The sequence below is a fragment of the Oncorhynchus kisutch genome, linkage group LG22 (assembly GCF_002021735.2).
Source record: "Oncorhynchus kisutch isolate 150728-3 linkage group LG22, Okis_V2, whole genome shotgun sequence".
NCBI classification, from domain to species: Eukaryota; Metazoa; Chordata; class Actinopteri; order Salmoniformes; family Salmonidae; genus Oncorhynchus; species Oncorhynchus kisutch.
Window position 1 is genome coordinate 38,411,364 of NC_034195.2, and position 23,327 is coordinate 38,434,690.

The following is a 23,327-nucleotide window of genomic DNA, read 5'->3' on the forward strand; positions in this document are numbered from 1 at the left end:
TTATAATGTCCCTCCCCTCTCGAGGTGTAAAGTGGGTTTGCCCAGTCTCATGCTTTGAATGACGCTATCGTCTCGCTTTCGCTGAAGTTTGCCTGTTGCCTCGACAAGAGAGGATCCGAGGTGATCGCGTTTAACGCTGTTGATCATTACCTGTGGTCGCGCATAGGGGGACGAAAGACAGATAATCGCAGTTTTTTCCCGACTTGCTTCGTTTTTCTGTGCTATTTGGAAAAACAATGCTCTTAGCTTCTTTTTTCTACGGATAACACTCACTGTTTCGTGTATGAAGGCGTAATCGTTGTAGTGGAGTAGCTCTGATTCTGTGAGGCCAAAGAAAACTCTTCTTTGGGAAACCAAACATGCCGCGGAGGAAGCAAGAAGCGCCCAAGCGCGCTGCAGGTACGTAGGCTACTACGATGGGAATGGTTTTATATGTAGTTATAGCAGCTGAAAGATTTGTTCTCAAACCTCTGGATTTCCGTTTCCAGTAGTTTTTTCATAGGATTGCTAGTGCTTTCACTCGATGTATAGGCTAACTTGATTTGTAACACTAACGCGAGCCTACTATCCCAGGAGTAGCACGCTACTGTAACTATCCCTCGAATGTTGCCATTTGTTTCCCCATGTTACAAAGTAGCCATACTATTTTTCTCAGTAGCACTCACATCCGATAGCTACAGTCAACTTTCCTCTTCCCATTGTTCCCATGGATAGCTCACTTTCCCGGTAAACGTTAACTTACCGTGGTGGAGGAATTAGAATATGGGGAAACGGTGCTCAGTCTGCTATAACGGAATGCCCAAGGCGGTGCCAGAGCCTACTGTCTCTGTAGTAGGGTCTTTGTGAACATTTGAGCCAAGCGGTTAACTTTGGAATTGGGAGGTGGAAGAATGACCTCTCTTTTTTGGGGATAAAATAAACAATTGGGTACAGACAAAGGGATTATGTGGACTGGAAGAAGCTATAATCGACAGTTGCCATGTCTGATTTGACGGTTGATTGATTGGCTGTCATCCGGCTTTGATCTGTTCCTTCCCGATCTACATCAGGAATTCACTCCACCATGTGATGCAGCCCCTTGACGTCACATTAAAACCACTTTGAAAGCATTGTGTACTTTTTCCTCCCTCTCCTCTGCAATGGTCAAGTGACTCACGAAAAAGCAAAGGGGTAAAGTGGTTTCACAGTCAGACATCACTGGCTCTATAACACACACACACACACACACACACACACACACACACATTGCCTACCACACACACACACTGGGGGGGGTTGTAAAAGGAGACGTGCGCTATGTAATGGAAGGGAGGAATGGTTTGCTCTGTCAGACTGGCCGTCAGGACGGCTTTGTTTCATGTTTGATTTAATTCTCTCCTCTGACAGCCCCATTCATCAATGGCTTTAATGGTCAATCAGAGACAGGCTGAGTGAGTGCTCCCATTCTGTTTAGCCATACGCTGGCCCGGGCTTTTATTTCATCAGAATGCCCCTGCCTAATGTACACCCTCAATCTCTCCCAGAGAGAGAGAGGTTTGGGGGAGCACATAAAGAATGACTGAAAGCTTTCTGATTTGAGATCAGTGGAATATCTTGTTTTTCCTCTTTTCCTTTCCTATCTGCTTGTTTTGTTGTCTCTGAGGCAGGATCATGGCATGTTGTAATATAGACCCATTCTGTGTTAGTTGTGGAAATGTTAGGAAACTTTATTTTATTTCTTTGTTCATTCATTTATCCATTGATTCTCTTTGTTTTTTTAACCTCTTAGTCAGTGGGTCCCTTGCAGCTGCAAGTTATAAAGTTGTCAACTGTTCAGTTGCACACAAAGGGTGATGATGAATTGATTGCAGCACAGAAAATGGGGATGGAGAGAGAAAAGGATGACCGATGGTGGGTCTTGATTAGGGACTTCGGGAGAGAGCCGGCCCAAAGCAACCTTGAGACTTCCATGAAAAACCTCTCTCTCTCTCTCTCTACCCCACTCCTTTCTCGGCCCCACTTTTCTCTCTGCCTTGTTCTTGGCTGGTAGAAAAAGCTAAGTTATTTCGCTAGCTTAATTAGAGTTAACCTAATTAGTTGGAAGGACTGATGGAGTCTTGACGGGCTTAATGATTGGAGATGACAAGCCTTGGTGTGCCCGGCCCCAACCAACTAGGTTTGCCACCACTTTGATGTAATGAAGTTGATATTACACAGTGCCTCGGTTCCCGGCGCAGCACTCACATTTGGTCGTGCTGTAACTCAATTCTCCGCTGCAGGTGACAAATGGTCCAGTGTACCTGCATGGGTCAGGTTGAGTGCTCTGAAGACAGCCTAACAGGAGAAACTCAAACAGCTGGGGAGGAAACTCGGGATGCATTCAAATGGCTTGTGATTGGCTTAGACTATAGGACCAGGGGCTATTCTTTTTGCTTTTAAAGCATTGTAGTGAGTGTACTCTGTGTAGTGACTGGAACCTAACAGGATGGCCCCTAGGTTAGCCTCCTCACAGTTAGTGGCTATATTTGGTGTGTGTGGGTGTTTCTATGGATGTGAGAGTTACTCTGTCCCAGCCAGGTATCGAGTCTCATACTCAGGCCAGCGTAGTGAAATCCAGGCCACTGCTCAAATCCGGCCTGTGCTCCAGTCGTGTGTGAGCAGAGCTAGCGACAGGAGGTGGGGTTTTGGTTTAGACTGGGCTCTATGGCTAGAGGTCTCCTGTTTCTGCAGGGTCAGGCCTATGGCTTCCAGGTCAGCTGTGGCAGCAATCAGTCGTCTGTGCAGTTTGGATGGCAGGGGTAATGAAAGGAATGGCAGTGAGGAGTGTCAGTCATAGGTAGAGGTCGGCCGATTAATCGGAATGGCCGATTAATTAGGGCAGATTTTCAAGTTTTCATAACAATCAGAAATCGGTATTTTTGGGCACATATATACATATAATTTTTTATTAACTAGGCAAGTCAGTTAAGAACACATTCTTATTTCCAATGACGGCCTAGGAACGGTGGGTTAACTGCCCTGTTCAGGGGCAGAACGACAGATTTTCACCTTGTCAGCTCGGGGGATTCAATCTTGCAACCTTACAGTTAACTAGTCCAACACTCTAACTACATGCCTCATTGCACTCCACGAGGAGAATGCAGTAGAAGCCAAGGTAAGTTGCTAGCTAGCATTAAACTTATCTTATAAAAACAATCAATCAATCATAATTACTAGTTATAACTACACATGGTTGATGATATTACTCGTTTATCTAGCGTGTCCTGCGTTGCATATAATCGATGCGGTGCGTATCGTTGCTCCAATGTGTACCTAACCATAAACACCAATGCCTTTAAAATCAATACACAGAAGTATTTATTTTTAAACCTCCATATTTAGCTAAAAGAAATCCAGGTTAACAGGCAATATTAACCAGCTGAAATTGTGTCACTTCTCTTGCTTTCATTGCACGCAGAGTCAGGGTATATGCAACCGTTTGGGCAGCCTGGCTCATTGTGAACTAATTTGCCAGAATTGTACATAATTATGACATAACATTGAAGGTTGTGCAATATAACAAGAATATTTAGACTTAGGGATACCACCCGTTAGAAAAAATACCGAACGGTTCCGTATTTCACTGAAATAATAAACGTTTTGTTTTCAAAATGATAGTTTCCGGATTCGACCATATTAATGACCAAAGGCTCGTATTTCTATGTGTTGTGTTTATAATTAAGTCTATGATTTGATAGAGCAGTCTGACTGAGCGATGGTAGGCAGCAGCAGGCTCGTAAGCATTCATTCAAACAGCACTTTCGTGCGTTTTGCCAGCAGCTCTTCGCAAGCACAGCGCTGTTTATGACTTCAAGCCTATCAGCCTAATGGCTAGTGTAACTGATGTGAAATGGCTAGCTAGTTAGTGGGGTGCGCGCTAATAGCGTTTCAAATGTAATTCGCTCTGAGACTTGGCGTAGTTATTCCCCTTGGCGTAGTTATTCCCCGCAGCTTTTGTGGAGCGATGGGTAACGTTGCTTCAAGGGTGGCTGTTGTCTATGTGTTCCTGGTTCGAGCCCAGGTAGGATCGAGGAGAGGGACGGAAGCCATACTGTTACACTGGCAATACTATAGTGCATATAATAACATCCAATAGTCAAAGGTATATGAAATACAAATGGTATAGAGAGAAATAGTCCTATAAATACTATATTAACTACAACCTAAAACCTCTTACCTTGGAATATTGAAGTCTCATGTTAAAAGGAACCACCAGCTTTCATATGTTCTCATGTTCTGAGCAAGGAACTCAAACGTTAGCTTTTTACATGGCACATGTTGCACTTTTACTTTTCCAACACTTTGTTTTTGCATTATTTAAACCAAATTGAACATGTTTCATTATTTATTTGAGGCTAAATAGATTTTTATTGATGTATTATATTAAGTTAAAATAAGTGTTAATTCAGTATTGTTGTAATTGTCATTATTACAAATAAAATGAATCTGTATTGGCTTTTTTTGGTCCTCCAATAATCGGTATTGGCGTTGAAAAATCATAATCGGTCGACCTCTAGTCATAGGCCATCGTTTCTCTGATCCCTTTTCGCCCTTTATCCCTCTTCTCTCGCTCCTCCCCCCCTCATGCCTCCTCCTCACCCCATCGTCACTCAACCATTGTCGTCATTGCAGAATCTCTTATACTTAGACAGAAATGGGCTCAGATACTGTAGATTGTCATTAGTGCACATTACACAAATAGGTAAAATATACATTGAAATTGAAAACTCATGTGCTTACTTACAAACTTGCTTAGAGACATATGGATTACAGAGACCAACAGCTATTGTAGACAGACACATTTATATAGTGTCTGGATTTGAAATCACACCAAAACAAAACATTGTTTTTCTCTGTGGGTGACTGGGTGTTGTTTGTATGTGTGTTTGTTCTGTATATGTCATTACGGGAATGAGGGGACATATGGGCTCGTAATTGTTCCACTAAACAATAGATGGGGCTAGACAGTGCAGGTCCGAGTCTTGAGGAAGTCTTGTTTTTTACACCACTCAGCCCATTGCTAATGAACGTTACGGTGGTTAGATTCCGGCGAGGTTGAGTCATGTCTGTGATCTATGTGTCTGATAAGTGCATACCTAATGAGTGCTCCACGCCTGTCTGCCAGGCCATGGAGGGGTGGGTGACAGAGTGCTTCCCACTGGTATTGACAGATGCCTTTTTGTTTTTGCCATAGGGCCTGACTCCATAAATCCACCCAGTGTAATGATAACAATGCCACCCTGAACTGCCAGTGAATGAGTGAAAGAGGGAGGAGAGGTGGAACGGGCTCCTCTCCCTTTTAAACCCCACTTGACATATGTCAGACCATAGGGCCGGGCTCCAGAAAAGAAAAGCCAACCGTGTCACAGAAATAAACAACTTTCGCCATCCTCATCTGTATGTCAGAGACCTCTGTCTGGACTGGAGTAGGCCTACGTAGGTACTTTATAAAAAAACGTCCCACTGTTTGTTGTTATAGATGCAGCTGTGCTATGGTGACAATTGGAGTAGGTTCGCTCACTCAAACCCTCCCCCCGGGGGTAACGCGTCAGAGCCTAGTCGGATGTGTGCTCTTTTCAGGAAACTGAGCCCGCTCTGGTCTTCAGGGGTCCTGAAACCGAATCCAGGCGGAGAATAGCCCGGCCATGCCAAAAAGCAGATTTTCCTTTTCAACAGAGTCATTTATCACTGGCCCACCCTTCGCTCCTGACAAACTGACGTGTGTCATTTATCATACTGGCTTTAGCAGACACACAGGGAGGGGGTGAGGGAGATAATGAAAGAGGAGAGAAATAGACAGAGAGGACTGAGAGAAACAAAAAGAAAGAAGGAATGGAGAAAGAGGGGAAGGGTGAGTAGTGAGAAAGGGAGGCACAAGAAGGAAAGAGACAGAAGAGAGCACTTTTAAAAGTTTCACAACAGTGTGGGACTGTACAAAGCACTAGAGGGGATGGGGAGGATGACGAGGTGTTTTTGGATGACAGAGGATTGAGGTGCATGAGTTATGTTTTGATGAGTGACAATGTTTTGATGAGTGACTGTTTTTCCATGACGATCTCTGGATGTTTGTACAAATCTGAACAATATCTGGTTCTTGGATATGTGTGTTATCTGTGTGTAATTACACCTTGTGTAATGTGTGCTGTGTGTAATGGGAGTATGTGTGTGTATCTGTGGCTGTGCGTGAGAGAGGGAGATGGTGTATCTGTAGCCTAACTCCCTGATGAGCGGGCTGACGGGTATCACTCATGCTAGGCTGGCCTCAAAATGAACTCAAGCTGCTCTGCTCTCCTGTGGTCCTAACCGGGGATGCTTCTTTAAAAGGCAGATTAATGATGGATACCAGGCTTATAGTGCCATTTATCATGGAGAATATTATTTAGGCTGGCCGTGTAGGGCTGTAACTGGAGAGCAGGACGAGCAGAGGCAGGGTGGAAAGCCTTAGACAGACACTCACTGTGTGATGGATGACCATGCTCTCTGCCTGAGTGTAACTAGACACCCGTGCCACAGCAGTTGGGCCGAATCAGATGGCCCAGCTATAGTGGATGATATGATGTTTATCCTTCAACTACACTACCCAGGTTGCTTTGCTTTGCCGGGAGGGTTCTGCCCTTTTGAAAGAGTAGATCCCAGTCTTTTAAACAAACAATGTGCTTGCAAAGCGAACAATGTGCGTGAAATTGGCGCTTTCTTCCTAGACGGAAAAAAAATAGTGATGGTTCGTTTTAATGTATAATCAGTCAGTTGATAGTGTAGCATAGATTAGAAATACAATGCATTAGGTGTCAGACCAAAACCCTTTTTGACTCTTTCCTGAGGAGGTCGTCAGGCGTCTGACCCATCGTGCTCTGTGCAGTTACACCACTATCACCAATAAGAGCTCCGTTAGAGGTCAAGGCAAGGCCAGCACCACTACCGCTTCCATTCTCTTCCACAAAGAGAGAAAAGGTTATTTTGTTTTTGTCCGTCTTTCTTTAGTTTCTCTCTCTTCTCCCCCCCCCCCCCCCCCCCCCCCCCCCAACTTCCCCCTGGTGTTGTGTGATTTATGGTGGGCATTCATCTTAGGGTCGTCCATCACCACCTCGTTGCTAGGTGATCATCGCAACAGCTGTTTGTTGGGAGCGAAGTTGGCCCTATGTCCTGGCAGAGGCTTAGGTACAGGCTAAGTCACAGGCAAGTGACCTGTGCTGGAGTTACACCATCAGAACATTAATCTAAAGAGCAGTTAACAAATGACCTATGGAGCTAGCTATAGTGGGGTGGACAAGCGAGATGAGAACAAATACAAGGAAGTAGGTGTTATGTGGGTAGAGCAACTGTAAGACAAGTGTACTGGAGTGGATAATATATCATCCTATCATACATGGTAGATCTTGAAGGATATATGATTGATGTAGAGCTGAGAGGAATAACTGGGTGATATGGGTAGAAAACTCTACAAGTACTGGATAATATGTGACCCTATGTTATAGTGCTTGGTCTTGGCTGATCGGTTTGGGGTAGATCTGAGAGCACAGCTTTCCTGTAAAGTAGAATTCTTCCACTCTGATGTTTGAACTTGTGAACCCATTGCCACTTGATTCTGAACCTGTGTAAGCTGTTTATGTGGTGTTCATTTGTTTGTTTCCATTTATCCATCAGTTATTGTGACTGGGTCTAGTTCTAAACACTTTGATAGGGCGAGAACAGAACATCTGAAACGGTCTCTCTCTCCCTTCCAATCTTTTTGTGTGTGGAAGATTGTAATGTTTTTGAACTGTACCCGTTTGAAACCAATATAGCTCAGGTCCTAAAGGTCTGTATACACAGCTGCCTGTTGGAGGTACAGTCATAAAACAACAATGCAGCTTTCTGGGAGCACAGTACAGTTGAATATATATGCCTGCTCAGCCTCTCTCTCTTCCCCTGCTTTGACATGGTACAGCCCTAAGGCTTGCCTGGAGCGAGAGGGATATCTCTGATTTTTCCCATCTCCCAGAGTACACATCCTGCACTACAATCAGTGGACAATGTGTATTACCTCGTTCAGTAGGGGCTAAAAATAGGAACAGAGATGTACAGTTACAATAGACTGTCGTGAGCATCTCTTTCTGAGCGACCAGACGCAGGCACATATTAGTAGTGATGGGGGACAAAATCTATAGTTAGATATCGGCAAATGATTTTGGACGATATTATATAGATACTTTGACTCCCAAGTATCGATTTGTAAAATGACAATAATAATTGCTAGGTAGTGGTAGCAAGCGCTAGTCTGCTGTACATGTGCCAAAACTATAGGATGAAAAACACAGGAGTTTTTTTCTCCATCTTCTTTTCAAATGGTGAGCCAAGCTGTTTTCAGCACTTTTATTTCTGACTGATCAAAACTAATTTTCTCATGCTCTCTCTTGTCTCTTTGCAGCAGCCACATAATGAGCAATATATTTGGAACATCCGATCACAATAAGATTGCAGTATTGAATCGCAATACATATAGAATCATGAGAATCGCAATACATATCTTGATAGTATACATATCGTTATAGCACCTAGGTATCGTGATAGTATCGTATCATGCGGTTCCTGGCAATTCCCATTCCTTATGACACCTGTAGCCTATTTGTTTTGACAGTGAGTGTCATTTCACTTCATCCTGCTTCCTCCTTCCTAGCAACAGAGACCACCAGGGGAGCACCACTGCTAGAGCAAGGAGTGGTTAGCCTAGCATGACAAATGCTAATGGAATAAAGACATTTCAATGAGTATAATACTCTCCTCCTTTACCCACTAATCTCGGGACAGTTTAACAGAACCAAACAAGGCTGTTGTTGTATGAAATTATTCCCCTCTTCTAAAGCCTCTACTCAGTCGACTGCTGGGAAACGAGCTAGTGGAAGTCAGTGGCTTGCGGTTGTGTGATTGAGGCAGAAGTGATTTCCTGCCTGGAGGTTCTAAGTGTTTTAAGGCATCTTCCTGTCAGTAACCCCCCCCCCGCCAGCCCACCCATCCAGGGCGAGAGGTCCCAGTTAAAGAACACATCAAGAATAAGAAACTACTCCGCTGTGTAGTGAGGCCCCGTTTAACTCTCTGCGCTCTCAGTACCCTCCCTGTGATCTAGCTATGATCATAACTCTACTGTAGAGTGTTGTTCCTTACCACCTCAGGATCCTCAAAAGATTTTTCCTTTTTAATTAACCTCTTTTTTTCACACCTACCTCTTTTTCCAGTTACCCTGAAAGCAGTATATGGTGCAGAATAGATTAATCTACAGTTTGGATTTGTTTAAATAGCCACTCCTAACTCGAGTTAGCATTAGCCAATTCTAACCGGACAACCCTAGCCTCCTTGCTGTGGAGCTGTTGTTGTTATGTGGTACAGTTGCAGAACGAGAGCGTTTAGTGATGGCATCCCTTTCCTATGAATATTCACGACCCACATTTAGCTGCGATGCTAGATGATGATCTACGTCTGCAGCTCTAGGCTAGGCGGTGGTTGGACCACCAATGAATATAATACTCCTCTTCTCCCTCCTCTCCCACATTTCAGCTGCTCTCTGCTCAGCTCCTGTAGCTGTAAGCTGCTACAGCATGTCATGAAGTGGTTGTAGTGCAGACTTGGGTAGTAGTGTCTTGATTACACATCCTGTTTACCCCGGTTTTGTGTGTGTGATTTGGCTCCCAGCTCTACTGTTTCCCCAGCTGTGTAGGATGACTGAGGAGGTTAGTTGCGGAGGGAGCAGGGGACTGAGGGGCAACAGAGATCCTCCAACACCTTTACCATTCTTACAAATTGATAACTTCAGTTTGCATGTTTTGTTTTCTTTCAACATCGAAAAAATCTGGTTGTAGACTAAATCGTGTCTTGCTTTCCCGTCCAGACTGTGACTATATGATTACTGATGATGAACTAGGGTGTGTGCCTCCTACTTTGAGACATGCTCTGCTTTGATTATACCATCTACCGTCAGAGACGGCCTGGTTTTGGTTCTTTTACTGTTGTTGTAGCTTTTTACCCCATGTCTCTGCAGCATTTCTATCAAAGGATCTATCCTTCCGCGTCTGCGGCCCTAATGTTTATGAAATTGATACTCCACAGGAATGCCGTGAGCACGCCAAAGATGTCACTGTCTTTTCTCATCGCCTGTATGTGTGTGTGTTGCAACCGACCACAGACTATATTTGTAGGGTTGAGTTTGTGTTCGTGCAGGATGTGTTTCTCTACATGTGAAAGATTTGTGTGTGTGTGTGTGTGTGTGTCTTCTGGTCTTGCTATTTCTGTGTTCTGGTCTTGCTATTTCTGTGTGAAGCGTGACTGAGATGTGAAACTCTCTCCCACACTAAGTCCAAAGTGCAGCGTTTGGCAGATTTAATCATGATGAAGCCCACACAACCACTATTAGCAAATACACCACCCAGATACTTTACACTCTTAGAAAAAAACAGGTGTTAGCTAGAACCATAAAGGGTTCCTCAGATGACAAAACGTCCATGTAGAACCCTACCCCACCACAAATAACCTTTTTAAGAACCCATGAGAGTGTAGCTATCTTAATCGGGGCGGCAGGGTAGCCTAGTGGTTAGAGCGTTGGACTAGTAACTGGAAGGTTGCAAGTTCGAACCCCCGAGCTGACAAGGTACAAATCTGTCTTTCTGCCCCTGAACAGGCAGTTAACCCACTGTTCCTAGGCCGTCATTGAAAATAAGAATTTGTTCTTAACTGACTTGCCTAGTTAAATAAAGGTTAAAAAATATATATATATTTTTTTATCCATCCAGGTGTATTCTTATTTCTTAATAATCCATTCTGTTTCTCAGAATGAACCCACAAAACCCATCATATTTTATTAGTGTGATAAATCACCTCTGTTGTCAGTCAAGCCAGGGAGAATAATTGGATGGTGGTTGTCACCCACAGTGATGGATGATCAGTCATTGGGGATCAAATTAACAGATAGTGCTCAGATGTAATGGCTGTTTGGCATTTTAAATTGCCTGGGACCGTTGACTGCTGGTCGGCCATTTTTGTTTTGTCTTTGCGAGGCCCTTTGGGCCACCTTTTAGTCTAGTTTTGCTTTCTTTGGCTGTCTAGACTTCACACTTATGAACAGTAACCTACAGTAGGTTGTATGTGTCTATTTAAAAAAACATTTGTAAAAAAAATAAGGACCTTGAAATTGGGATATTTTTATGCAACAGTAAGAAAGAATGGCTAGATGACTGGTTCACTTTCACCAAAAGTGGTCATATAAAGATAGAACAGAGATTTGAAGAAATACGTGAGAAATATGTATGTTCATGATAGGTCAAGACTATAAGAGCGACTTAAGGACTCGTTCAACCAGCCTGCTAATGCCAGAGTCATAACCTCAGTGATTAAACCTGACATCTGTGACCAGATGCTCTGTATACATTAACATAGCTACCTCATCCTGACTGTATTTCCTCCTTCAAATGAGACACTCGCACAAACACCATCCGGAAGAGGAGAGGGAAAAAATGACCGAGATATCTTCCCTGCCGGTTTCCCTGCCGAGCGGTGAGCGATTTACCTCCTCCTTTCACATTATCATAATTGTGTCCAGGACATGGGAGGCCAGGGAAGTGATCATGTCATCTTATTTACAGCCTGTTTGGCTCTCTTTACGAGCGCTGTGCCAGGCCCTGCCAGGCGCACAGCGCCCGGTGACATCTTTTGATCAGAGCTGTCGCAGGCGATCAGCAGAGACTGGCAGTTAATGGATACCCAGTGACAAACCAAATCTACGGGCAGGATGGGAGACTAGGCCACACCTGTCAGGTCCCCATTAGACTGGCCCTCTGTGGGGCTGCCTGCCTGCTGACACTCACCACCCCCAGGGCCCACATCAGACCAGCACCACCCGCTTCCTGCCCTGAGATTGGCTGTTAGCACTGGAAATGGGAGTTATTCCAGCAATTACTTTTTTTGTTTAGACTGGATGTTTTTGTGTGTAGGGGATGTGGGATTTGAAGATGTGGGATTTGAAGTGGATAGTATGGGTGGGCTGGTGGTTGGTTGGATGGGTGGGCTGGTGGTTGGTTGGATGGGTGGGCTGGTGGTTGGATGGATGGGTGGGCTGGTGGTTGGATGGATGGGTGGGCTGGTGGTTGGTTGGATGGGTGGGCTGGTGGTTGGTTGGATGGGTGGGCTGGTGGTTGATTGGATGGGTGGGCTGGGCTGGTGGTTGGGTGGGCTGGTGGTTGGGTGGGCTGGTGGTTGGGTGGGCTGGGCTGGTGGTTGGATGGGCTGGGCTGGTGGTTGGATGGGTGGGTGGATGGTTGGTTGGGCTGGTGGTTGGTTGGATGAGTGGGTGGATGGTTGGGCTGGTGGTTGGTTGGATGAGTGGGTGGATGGTTGGGCTGGTGGTTGGTTGGATGAGTGGGTGGATGGTTGGGCTGGTGGTTGGTTGGATGGGTGGGCTGGTGGTTGGTTGGATGAGTGGGTGGATGGTTGGGCTGGTGGTTGGTTGGATGGGTGGGCTGGTGGTTGGTTGGATGGGTGGGCTGGTGGTTGGTTGGATGGGTGGGCTGGTGGTTGATTGGATGGGTGGGCTGGTGGTTGGATGGGTGGGCTGGGCTGGTGGTTGGATGGGTGGGTGGATGGTTGGGCTGGTGGTTGGTTGGATGGGTGGGCTGGTGGTTGGTTGGATGGGTGGGCTGGTGGTTGATTGGATGGGTGGGCTGGTGGTTGATTGGATGGGTGGGTGGATGGTTGGGCTGGTGGTTGGTTGGATGGGTGGGCTGGTGGTTGATTGGATGGGTCTGCTGGTGGTTGATTGGATGGGTGGGCTGGTGGTTGATTGGATGGGTGGGCTGGTGGTTGGTTGGGTGGGTGGTTGGTTGGGTGGGCTGGTGGTTGATTGGATGGGTGGGCTGGTGGTTGATTGGATGGGTGGGCTGGTGGTTGGTTGGGTGGGTGGTTGGTTGGATGGGTGGGCTGGTGGTTGATTGGATGGGTGGGCTGGTGGTTGATTGGATGGTTGGTTGGGCTGGTGGTTGGTTGGATGAGTGGATGGTTGGTTGGGCTGGTGGTTGGTTGGATGAGTGGGTGGATGGTTGGATGGTTGGGCTGGTGGTTGGTTGGATGGGTGGGCTGGTGGATGGGTGGGCTGGTGGTTGGATGGATGGATCCGCTGTTGGATGGATCCGCTGTTGGATGGATGGGTGGGCGGTTGGATGGATGGATGGATTGGCTGGTGGTTGGATGGATGGATCCGCTGTTGGATGGATGGGTGGGCGGTTGGTTGGTTGGATGGGTGGGTGGATGGATGGATCCGCTGTTGGATGGATGGATGGATGGGTGGGCGGTTGGATGGATTGGCTGGTGGTTGGATGGATGGATCCGCTGTTGGATGGATGGGTGGGCGGTTGGTTGGTTGGTTGGATGGGTGGATGGATGGATCCGCTGTTGGATGGATGGATGGATGGATGGGTGGGCGGTTGGATGGATGGATCCGCTGTTGGATGGATGGGTGGGCGGTTGGTTGGATGGGTGGGCGGTTGGTTGGTTGGATGCGTGGATGGATCCGCTGTTGGTTGGTTGGTTGGATGGATCCGCTGTTGGATGGGTGGGCGGTTGGATGGGTGGATGGATCCGCTGTTGGATGGATGGATGGATGGATGGGTGGGCGGTTGGTTCGATGGGTGGGCTGGTGGTTGGTTGGTTGGGCTGGTGGTTGGTTGATTGGATGGTTGGGCAGTTGGTTGGGCTGGTGGATGGCTGGTGGGTGCTTGGTAGGGCTGGTGGGTGCTTGGGTGGATGGATGGATGGATGGGTGGTTGGATTGCTGGATGGGCGGTTGGTTGGATGGATGGATGGATGGGCGGTTGGTTGGATGGATCCGCTGTTGGATGGATGGATGGATGGGTTGTTGGTTGGATGGATGGATGGCCGGGCGGTTGGTTGGATGGATGGATGGTTGGATGGATGGGCGGTTGGGTGGGTGGGCTGGTGGTTGGTTGGGCTGGTGGATGGCTGGTGGGTGGTTGGTTGGATGGGTGGGTGTTTGGGATGGTGGATCAGTGTGTGCCGAGTCAGTATGCTCATCTGCATCTATATCTGTCATAAGTATACAAGATGTTCCAAGTATCTTTGCTCATTGTTTTGGAGATGGGTGGGGGAGTTGAGTCCAGAATGAAGTGGACAGAAAGGGAGGGGGCACAGGGAGGAGGCTGGTGACGCAGTCTGTCACTACAGGGGACCGTCTATCTCTGAGGACGGGAGGGGGGCACTGCGGGAGGGGTCTGTGTCCCCTGTGATCTGTCAGGGCCAGGCACCCATCACACACACTAACAAGTCACCTGTCTAAGGTGAGCTGAAGGCACACGCATGCAAAGTGACCGGTCGCTTATGTGTTGCCGCTGTCTCCTCCTCAACCTCACACTCTTCTTCCCTCCGTCTTTCTCTCTCCCGTTCTTTCTCTCTGAGGAAATGTCTCTGATGTCCTGAAACTGTGTTTTCCTAACACCAGCACCTGGTAGGGACATACAGGGAGACTGCTACAAAAACCATTCCTGTCCTATCTGCAATACTCATAATCCACTTCACTCTTGATAATCTGTTGTGACTGGCTTCAATCTAGATGACATTGAAAAATGTCACTCTAATATTTACCTAGTCAGTAACTTTATTTTAAGGGTCCATAATAAAACATTTACAAACCGTGTACACACCATTTAATAATCATTACTCCCACATTTGTAAATGTTATTAAGATAGTTATTCACACGTGTGTGTGTGTATATGTGTGTATGTATGTATGTATGTATTTCCTTAAACATCCTGTGTTGACAGGAATGTCTACCAATGGCATGCCCATTTTTTTTGTGAGAAATGAGTGGCCATTCAAAACATTTATAAACCATAAATGGCTCTCACTTTAGGGACTGCAACAATGCTTTACTAGTGATTAGTCAATAGTTTCTTAATGTGGGAGTAATTATGAACAAATAGTTAACACAGAATTCATAAATGCTTTTTAAATGGTTTATTGCGGACCCATATAGTCTTATCGTCATAAATCCGGCTTCCCTTTTTTAGTAATGAGTGAAACTTCCTTGTTAATGTGGATGGCATGTGCATGTAAGGAGACAGAGGCAGATGAAGAGGCGTCACACATATTAACTGACAGATGGAGGTTGATCCAACTCATTTATTACCCCAGAGGAGAATGCCACGGCGCGATTGGGCTTCATTAATTTCAGATTCAGCTTTCATTTCAAGCTGTTGTGCCCTGAGATACATAAAATGGCACATTATGTTTTTGCCAAGATTACATTTTTCCCGGCCATAAACAAAGTAAAGGTGAAAGGAGCATCAGTAAGTTATACATGTGGCTGGGGTAGTATATAAACACTGGCTTGCCTTTGGAGGAAAATAACACCTTAACGGTTGATGAGGTGAAATGGGATGACTGTCATTTCTCAACTTGGCTTTAACTCGGATCCCTCGCAGATGGCTCATTTATTCCTGCGAGACCTCAGGCACCTGTAGAAGATAAACTTTCTTTACAGTAGTTCTACTAACACTGTGTTCACTGGCCTTAATATAACTCACTCTCTTTTCTGTTTTCCCTCCAGCCTACTCTCCAGAGGAGATGAAGGAGGAGGTGGAAGAAGAGGATGTGGACTTTCCAGAGGAGGTAGAGAGCTCAGAAAATGACCTTCTCACCAAAGAGCCACTGGGTGACCAGGACTCCATTGCTGGGGCTGAGCTCTCTGCTCAGGAGATGGACAGTGAATCACACGTGAGCGAGGCCAGCGACCCCCTGTCAGACTTTGAGACCGCCTCAGTCAAATCTGAGGGGCCTGCCAAAGAGCTTCTGAATGGCACAGGGGTGAGGGTAGGGACCCCCTTGGGCCTGGACACTCCCTTGGCGCAGGACACCCTGGAACAGATGAAGGCAATCTACTCCAGCTTCCTGACAAACTCCTATTGGTCACCCCTGAACTTTAACTCAGCCCTGACACAGACACCATCACCCGTGGAGAAGCCACCGCGGACTAGCAGCACTAGCAGTAGCTGCAGCAGCAGTAGTTATGACTGGCACCAGTCCGCAGTGGCTAAATCCCTGCAGCAGCAGGCCTCTCAGAGCCTCTACAACCCTCCTCCCTCAGAGCCCAGTATCTTCAGCACAGTGCAGCTCCACAGGCAGAACCCCAGACTGTACGGCAACATCTTCACCGGGGCCAGCAAATTTCGCTGCAAGGGTTGCAGCGCTGCCTACGACACCCTGGTGGACCTCACTGTGCACATGAATGATACGGGTCACTACCGCGATGACAACCACGATAGGGGAGCCAATGGGGCCAGGGGGCGCTGGTCCAAGCCTCGCAAGCGCTCCCTGCTGGAGCTGGAGGGCAAGGAGGATGCCGCGAAGGTGTTGAAGTGCATGTACTGTGGCCACTCCTTCGAGTCCCTGCAGGACCTGAGCGTTCACATGATCAAGACCAAACACTACCAGAAAGTGCCTCTGAAGGAACCCTTGGCCCCTGTGGCAGCCAAAATGATCTCAAGGAAGAGAGGCCCACTCTCTGGGAGCCTGGACCTCCCTGGCTCCCCACGCTCAAGAGAGGTGACCCCCAAACCCAAAGCCTTTGTAGGTAGTGACCACAACATCCCATCCAACAAGGCTTCCAACCCCTACATCACCCCCAACAACCGCTTTGGCCACCAGAACGGCGCCAGCTATACATGGCAGTTCGAATCTCGCAAGTCCCAGATCCTCAAGTGCATGGAGTGCGGGAGTTCCCACAATACATTGCAGGAGCTGACCGCCCACATGATGGTGACAGGTCACTTCCTCAGGGTCACCAACGGCAACCCCCCTAGTAAGAGAGGTAGGCCAGTCCCAGAGGCCACGTCCCCCAGCCCTGTACAGGCCACGCCCACCAATGAGGAGCAGGTTCAATCTATCCCATTAGCTCCTTCTACATTCTCCCCTCCTCCACCCTCTGCCGTATCACCCCGAGCTATCTCCCCTCCCCTCAAAGACATTAAGAAAGAGGAGATGGAGGAAGAGTTTACTCAGGACATGGTTAGCCATGACAAGCAGGTGTTGAACGGGGACGATGATGATGAGGTGGAGGAGAAGTTTGACATCTCCACCAAGTATAACTATCTGACTGAGGAGGACCTGAAAGAGAGCCCCAAAGGCGGCTTCGACATCCTCAAGTCCCTGGAGAACACGGTGACATCAGCGATCAACAAAGCCCAGAGTGGTAACCCCAGCTGGGGGGGATACCCCAGTATCCACGCTGCCTATCAGTTCCCCAACTCCCTGAATATGCCCCAGGGTAGCCCTGAGAAGAGCTCCCCTGTCAAGTACCTGTTCAGTGGAGGGGAGGGGGGGCTTTCCTCCCTCAGCATGTCCCAGTCTCCGATCTTCCCACCCGATAGTCAGAGCTCTGCCCTCCCCCACCTCAACAACTTCCAGGCCATGGAGGAGCTGGTGAAGAAGGTGACAGAGAAAGTGGCCAAAGTGGAGAGGAGGGTAAAGAGCGAGGTGTCCCCCAAGAAAGAGGTGAACCTCTCACCCTATAGCAGTGAGGGGTGGGAATCCACTGGAGCAGACTCACCCCGAGAGTGGAGGTCAGTGACCCTGGCTAGCAGCAACAGAGGTAGCCATAGCGACAGGGTCTCACTGTCCGAGAGAGAGTGCATGAGAGAAATGATCCAATCGCCTGCCTCCGCTTTGAGCTGCAGCACAGCCTTCATAACAGGCCACAACCCTCTGGAGCAGCCCTTTGTTAACCCTTTAAGTGCCCTTCAGTCTGTGATGAATATCCACCTGGGGAAAGCAGCCAAGCCCACCCTGCCCAGCCAGGACCCTCTCAGTCTGATGTCCAGGCTGAGCCAGACTATGGCCGAGAGGGCCGCCGTGGCCGCTCCCCCCACGCACAACAAAAAACACCCAGTGCCCGCGGCTCGTAGTAGTGTCTGTCAGTCCAGTGATGACCAGCCCATGGACCTGACCAAAGGGAAGAGTGATCGAGGTGGTTCTATTGGCTCTGCTCCTCTGACTCCCTCCTCAACAGCCTCTTCTATCTCCCCTTCCTCAATGGTGATCCCTGCTAAAATGACCGTGGTCTCTCCCTTCACATCCAGCAGCCCTCACCATGAAAACGCCCTGTCGGACATCTCCGACATGTTGAGGAACCTGACACAATCAGCACACCACATCTCCATGCCTCCCTCACGGACCAGGATCACAGAGCGGGTCACAGACATGGTGGGCTCCACCACCGCAGAGGATGCTGAGGGGTCCATGGCCAATAAGAGGAAGGGGCGTCAGTCCAACTGGAACCCCCAGCACCTGATCCTCCTGCAGGCCCAGTTCTCCTCCAGCCTCAGGCAGACGACCGAGGGGAAGTACATCATGTCTGACCTGAGCCCCCAGGAGAGGATGCACGTGTCCCGTTTCACTGGCCTTTCCATGACTACCATCAGCCACTGGCTGGCCAATGTCAAGTACCAGCTTAGGAGGACTGGCCGGACCAAGTTCCTCAAGAACCTGGACTCGGGCCACCCAGTGTTCTTCTGCAGCGAGTGTGCTTCACAGATCCGGACCCCCACTGCCTACATTTGCCACCTTGAGGCCCACCTGGGCTTCAGACTGAAGGACCTGGCCAAGCTCTCCCCCAAACAGACCCTGAGGGACTCCTTGAAGGGTGGGTCTGATAAACTGCCCCAACCGGACCCCTTCCTCCTCTCTTCTCCACCCTCCTCCCAGTCACTGGAGGAGGCCAGTGGGACTGTGTACCGGTGCCAGCTGTGTATCCGTAAGTTTGCCAGTAAGCATGCCATCAAGCTCCACCTCAGTAAGAGCCACGGGATGTCCCCGGAGGACCACCTGCTGTATGTCTCTGAGATGGAGAAACACAAGTAGAATTGTCATTACATTATCGAAACACTTGAGTGCTGCCAGCATTGGACATACTGGAATATACGCTGTAAAAAAAAGAAGAGAATTTATAAAGGAAAAAAGAAAACAAATGAAGTGTGTGACAAAAATGCACAATGATGCCATTAACTACTGTTAAGTGTCAGCACATGGTATTTACTTCCATGGCCTTTGCTTATCTGTATTTTTCTCTTTCAAAAGACATTAATTTCATATGTTGAAGATATAGGTCATGAATATTCAGCTTTCAAAGGGATAGTTTCCTCAAATTGCAAAGTTCCATGTTTCTTTACCTTTTACCGTAAGTTGTCTATTGACCAGGAAGGACCACGATACACACAGATTGTTTTCTTCGCTGAGGTTAGGAAACATTTAAGTCATTTTGTGTTTTGGGTAAACTCTCCCTTTTGGAAAGTATAGTCATTTCAGGTATTTATTTTGTGAAGTTTCTATACATTTGTTGAACTGCATGTATGCATTGACAAGTTAACAGTTCAAAACAAATTTGGTGCGTCAGTTTTTAGTTGGTCCATTTTTAATGTAAGACATCTGGCAAGAATGTGGGAGTTGCTCTTTCTGAGAATTTGCCAAATGAATTGACAACATAGTATGTAGTCTTACATCACATTTTATATGATTTTTATATACAGTTTGTGTTGCAGATATGTCAAATCTGCCACATTGCTTATCATCAAGTCAGGGGACCTCAAAATCCAGGTCTATGTAGAAATGTACATACAGTATATAGGCTTACCACTTGCTGTTATGCATACTTGTTATATTTCCTCATTTAAGAGGACTATGACTATCCACTGGTGCAGAGCCTTTGAAGAAGACTAACATGAATATGTTTTGCACAATAGTTTTCTAAATGTTATTTGATAAAACAAAATATATCAAATGGAACGTTGTTCATGCCCTGTGGCTTCTATTATTAAATTGACTTAAATTGCTTCACGCAACTGTTGTTTCTTCAAATATCACAAATGCTTTTAACACCTTAATTTATTCTCTTACCCAGTCCCAAAACGCACTACAGAAACTAGTCTGCATCCACAACAACACTGTTAGTTACTGCAGGCAGAGCCTTCAGATCTGTGTAGTAGACTGTATGGTCTGCGCAGGCCAACCAAGCTGCATGTGCGAGCTAAGAGCAGGGTGTGTTGCACTGAGGAGTCTGCCAGGTGCTGTGTGCTGCATGTCAACCACCAGATGTTCCTGAAACAAGCCACTGGAGGAGAGAGCAACAGCAGGCTGAGTGGGCTGATTACTACCAGGCGTCAATGTCATTACCATGAGGCAGCTAGGGGCACAGGAGCTGGGACATCACTGGTTAATGGTCATGGCAGACATACAGATGATCCTCACAGCCAGACTTACACTTAGCAGTTGCATCCCTAAACAGCTAGGACATGAAACAAACTCCTATTCTGTCTCATGAGGTACTGTAATTTACAACAGACTAACTGCTAGGTCACACTACATCCTTGAGGCCATGAATAAAGTGAATATACACACACTGTTACCAAATGAATGCAGAGTTTGTTATTATGGTATCAAAACAATGTCACATGCGCAGAATACAACAGGTAGACCTTACTGTGAACCGCTTACTTACAAAAATATCAAAACGTAACAAGAAAATGACATAAGGCTATATACAGGGGGTACCGGAACACAAGTCAATGTGCGGTGGGTACAGGTTCGTTGAGGTAATTTGTCAAGTGACTACGCATAGATAATAAACCGAAAGTAGCAGCAGTGTAAAAACAAAGGGGGTCAATGTAAATAGTCCGGGCGGCATTTGATAAATTGTTCAGCAGTGTTATGGCTTGGGGGTAGAAGCTGTTAAGGAGCCTTTTGGACCTAGACTTGGTCCTCCGGTACTGCTCGCCGTGTGGTAGCAGAGAGAACAGTCTATGACTTGGGTGACTGGAGTGTTTGACCATTTTTTGGGCCTTCCTCAAATGCCTTTTGTATAATTTTTTAAAATATATTTTTAATTCCGATACAATGCTACATTGTCTAAACTGAGTGATCTGACTTTGAGTTGGTTGGTTACTATGGTGAGTGATGCAGTTGCCCAGACTAACCCCCTGTTCTCTCTCCTCACTCACAGAGGAAAGTCTGCTCAAGCAACACACCATTTACTCTTTTAAATCTCCTCTCGCTTCAGTTCCTCTCATCCGAGAACACATTAACACACACTGTCCTGAACCTGTCTTCTCACACAAACTCATTACCGCCTCAGACTTTTGGAATATGTTGTGATAACGTTGCATGGGGACCTTGTGAGCAGTCACTTCAGACTAGCTGAGTAAAGTCTATAGCTAATAAAGACTGACCATTGAAAGATGGGGCGTAACACGACATTGATTATAGTATAGTTCAGCTGACAACACTGTTGTGCAGAACATACGACTGAGGACATGAACATGTATACAGTATTCTGTGACTTAAAGGTATAGCCCTGAATCTAAGTGTTTGTTGCTAATGCCTTAGGAATTGATGGGTGAGTGAATCGTATTGACTTCTTGGGGAACACGGCTAAGATTTTGTGGCGAAGATAAGATAGTTGACACTATGGGGGTTAATGAGGGGCTTGAGGAGAAAGTCCTAAATGATTGGACTTCTGTTTGAATGAGCATTAATACAGACCGTTAGGTAGGCTAAGCAACTGCCTTAGCCCTTGAAAAGCGACATTTCAGGAGATGTCAGGAGATTGAGGAGAATGATTCTAGATGGTTTTATATTGTAGAAAGTAATTCAGATGAGATGTCTCTTTGTCTCGAGGATACCCGAGCCGAGGAAAGGGATAGCCGATGCCACGCCTCACTGATCCCAAAACAAAGTCACTCAGCGTCGTGCAGGCGGGTGGAGAGATAGAGAGGGAGAAATGAGTCCCCTCTCCTCCTCCAGAGAGGCCCATCAGCTCTTGTCATCTCTCTAATGAATATCAGTTAAATTGCTCTGTGTGTATCTGACGAGTTAGAATGTCAATGTGATTTGTGTTAGTGTGGCGGACAGACAGGCCCAGACTAATGAAAGAAGAGCATCAGAGCCATCACACCAATCTGAACAGAGAGGCTGACTGACAGGGCAGACAGCTCAGTGTTTTAGGAAAACAAAATGGCTGCCATTGTTTCAGGGGGTTGATTTGGATCGAGCCATGGATACACTGCACCGGTCTCAAAATGCTAGTGATAGTGTAAAATACTTGGTGTATATTTCTGTATATATGCATGTCTAAATCCATAGAGATAAAACTATGTCTAAATCATTCTTGAAACCAATTACATTGTGGGCCATTGATTCAATGAATGTGTTGTTATTATCTGGGCCAAGTAACAATAAAATATTTATATCAGTCCCTTCAGGATTTTGCAGGGATCTTTTGTGAGATTTGCAAGCAAAAATGCTTGATGTTACTGGGCAATTCTGACATTTTGCATGGCAATATGCAATGATTTTGTCAAATTCATTGCAAAAAGGCGCGGTAAATGTGAGGTGGTTGGTTGAAATTGCAAGCCCTCTGTTTGTATTGCGGAGATGGGTCCGTTTTATGTGATAACATTGCGATTTTACTGTTTTATGCGGAAATAGTGCAGTGATTGGTCACATTTGCAAAAGCCGTCACATAATATGGAGTGGACTGTTGGTTAAAAAAAGGAGTCCTGGAGGGACTGATTCAAATCAAATCCAACTTTATTTGTCACATGTGCAGTGAAATGCTTACTTACAAGCCCTTAACCAACAGAGCAGTTCAAGAAGAGTTAAGAAGATATTTACCAAGTATCCTGACATAAAAAGTAATAATTAAAAGTAACACAATAAGAATAACAAGAGCGAGGCTATATACAGGGGGCATCGGTACCGAGTTAGTGGGCGGGGGTACAGGCTAGTTGAGGTAATCTGTACATGTAGATGGTGGAGAAGTGACTATGCATAGCTAACAAACAAACAGCGAGTAGCAGCAGTGTACAAAAGGGGGAGGTCAATGTTAATTGTCCGGCTATTTTATGAGTTGTTCAACAGTCTTATGGCTTGGGGGTAGAAGCTGTTGAGGAGCCTTTTGGTCGTAGACTTGGCGCTCCGGTACCACTTGCCGTGCGGTAGCAGAGAGGACAGTCTATAACTTGGGTGACTGGAGTCTCTGACAATTTTATGGGCTTTCCTCTGACACCGCTTATTATATAGGTCCTGGGTGGCAGGAAGCTTGGCCCTAGTGATGTACTGGGCCATTCACACTTCCCTCTGTAGTGCCTTACGGTCAGATGCCGAACAGTTGCCATACCAGGCGGTGATGCAACCGTTTGAGGATCTGGGGACCCATGCCAAATCTTTTCAGTCTCCTGAGGAGGAAAAGGTTTTGTCATGCCCTTGGTATGTTTGGACCATGATAGTT

The 23,327-nt window shown here is 46.7% G+C and overlaps 1 protein-coding gene across 1 annotated transcript; it reads left to right on the forward strand.

The window, feature by feature from the left end:
* Positions 1-31: 31 nt before the first annotated feature.
* On the forward strand, positions 32-19,879 carry LOC109867387 (teashirt homolog 3-like). Its single transcript, XM_020456531.2, has 2 exons — positions 32-399; positions 15,600-19,879. Exons 1-2 carry the CDS (start codon positions 360-362, stop codon positions 18,905-18,907), a joined length of 3,348 nt encoding a protein of 1,115 aa, XP_020312120.1. The 5' UTR covers positions 32-359; the 3' UTR covers positions 18,908-19,879.
* Positions 19,880-23,327: the final 3,448 nt, after the last annotated feature.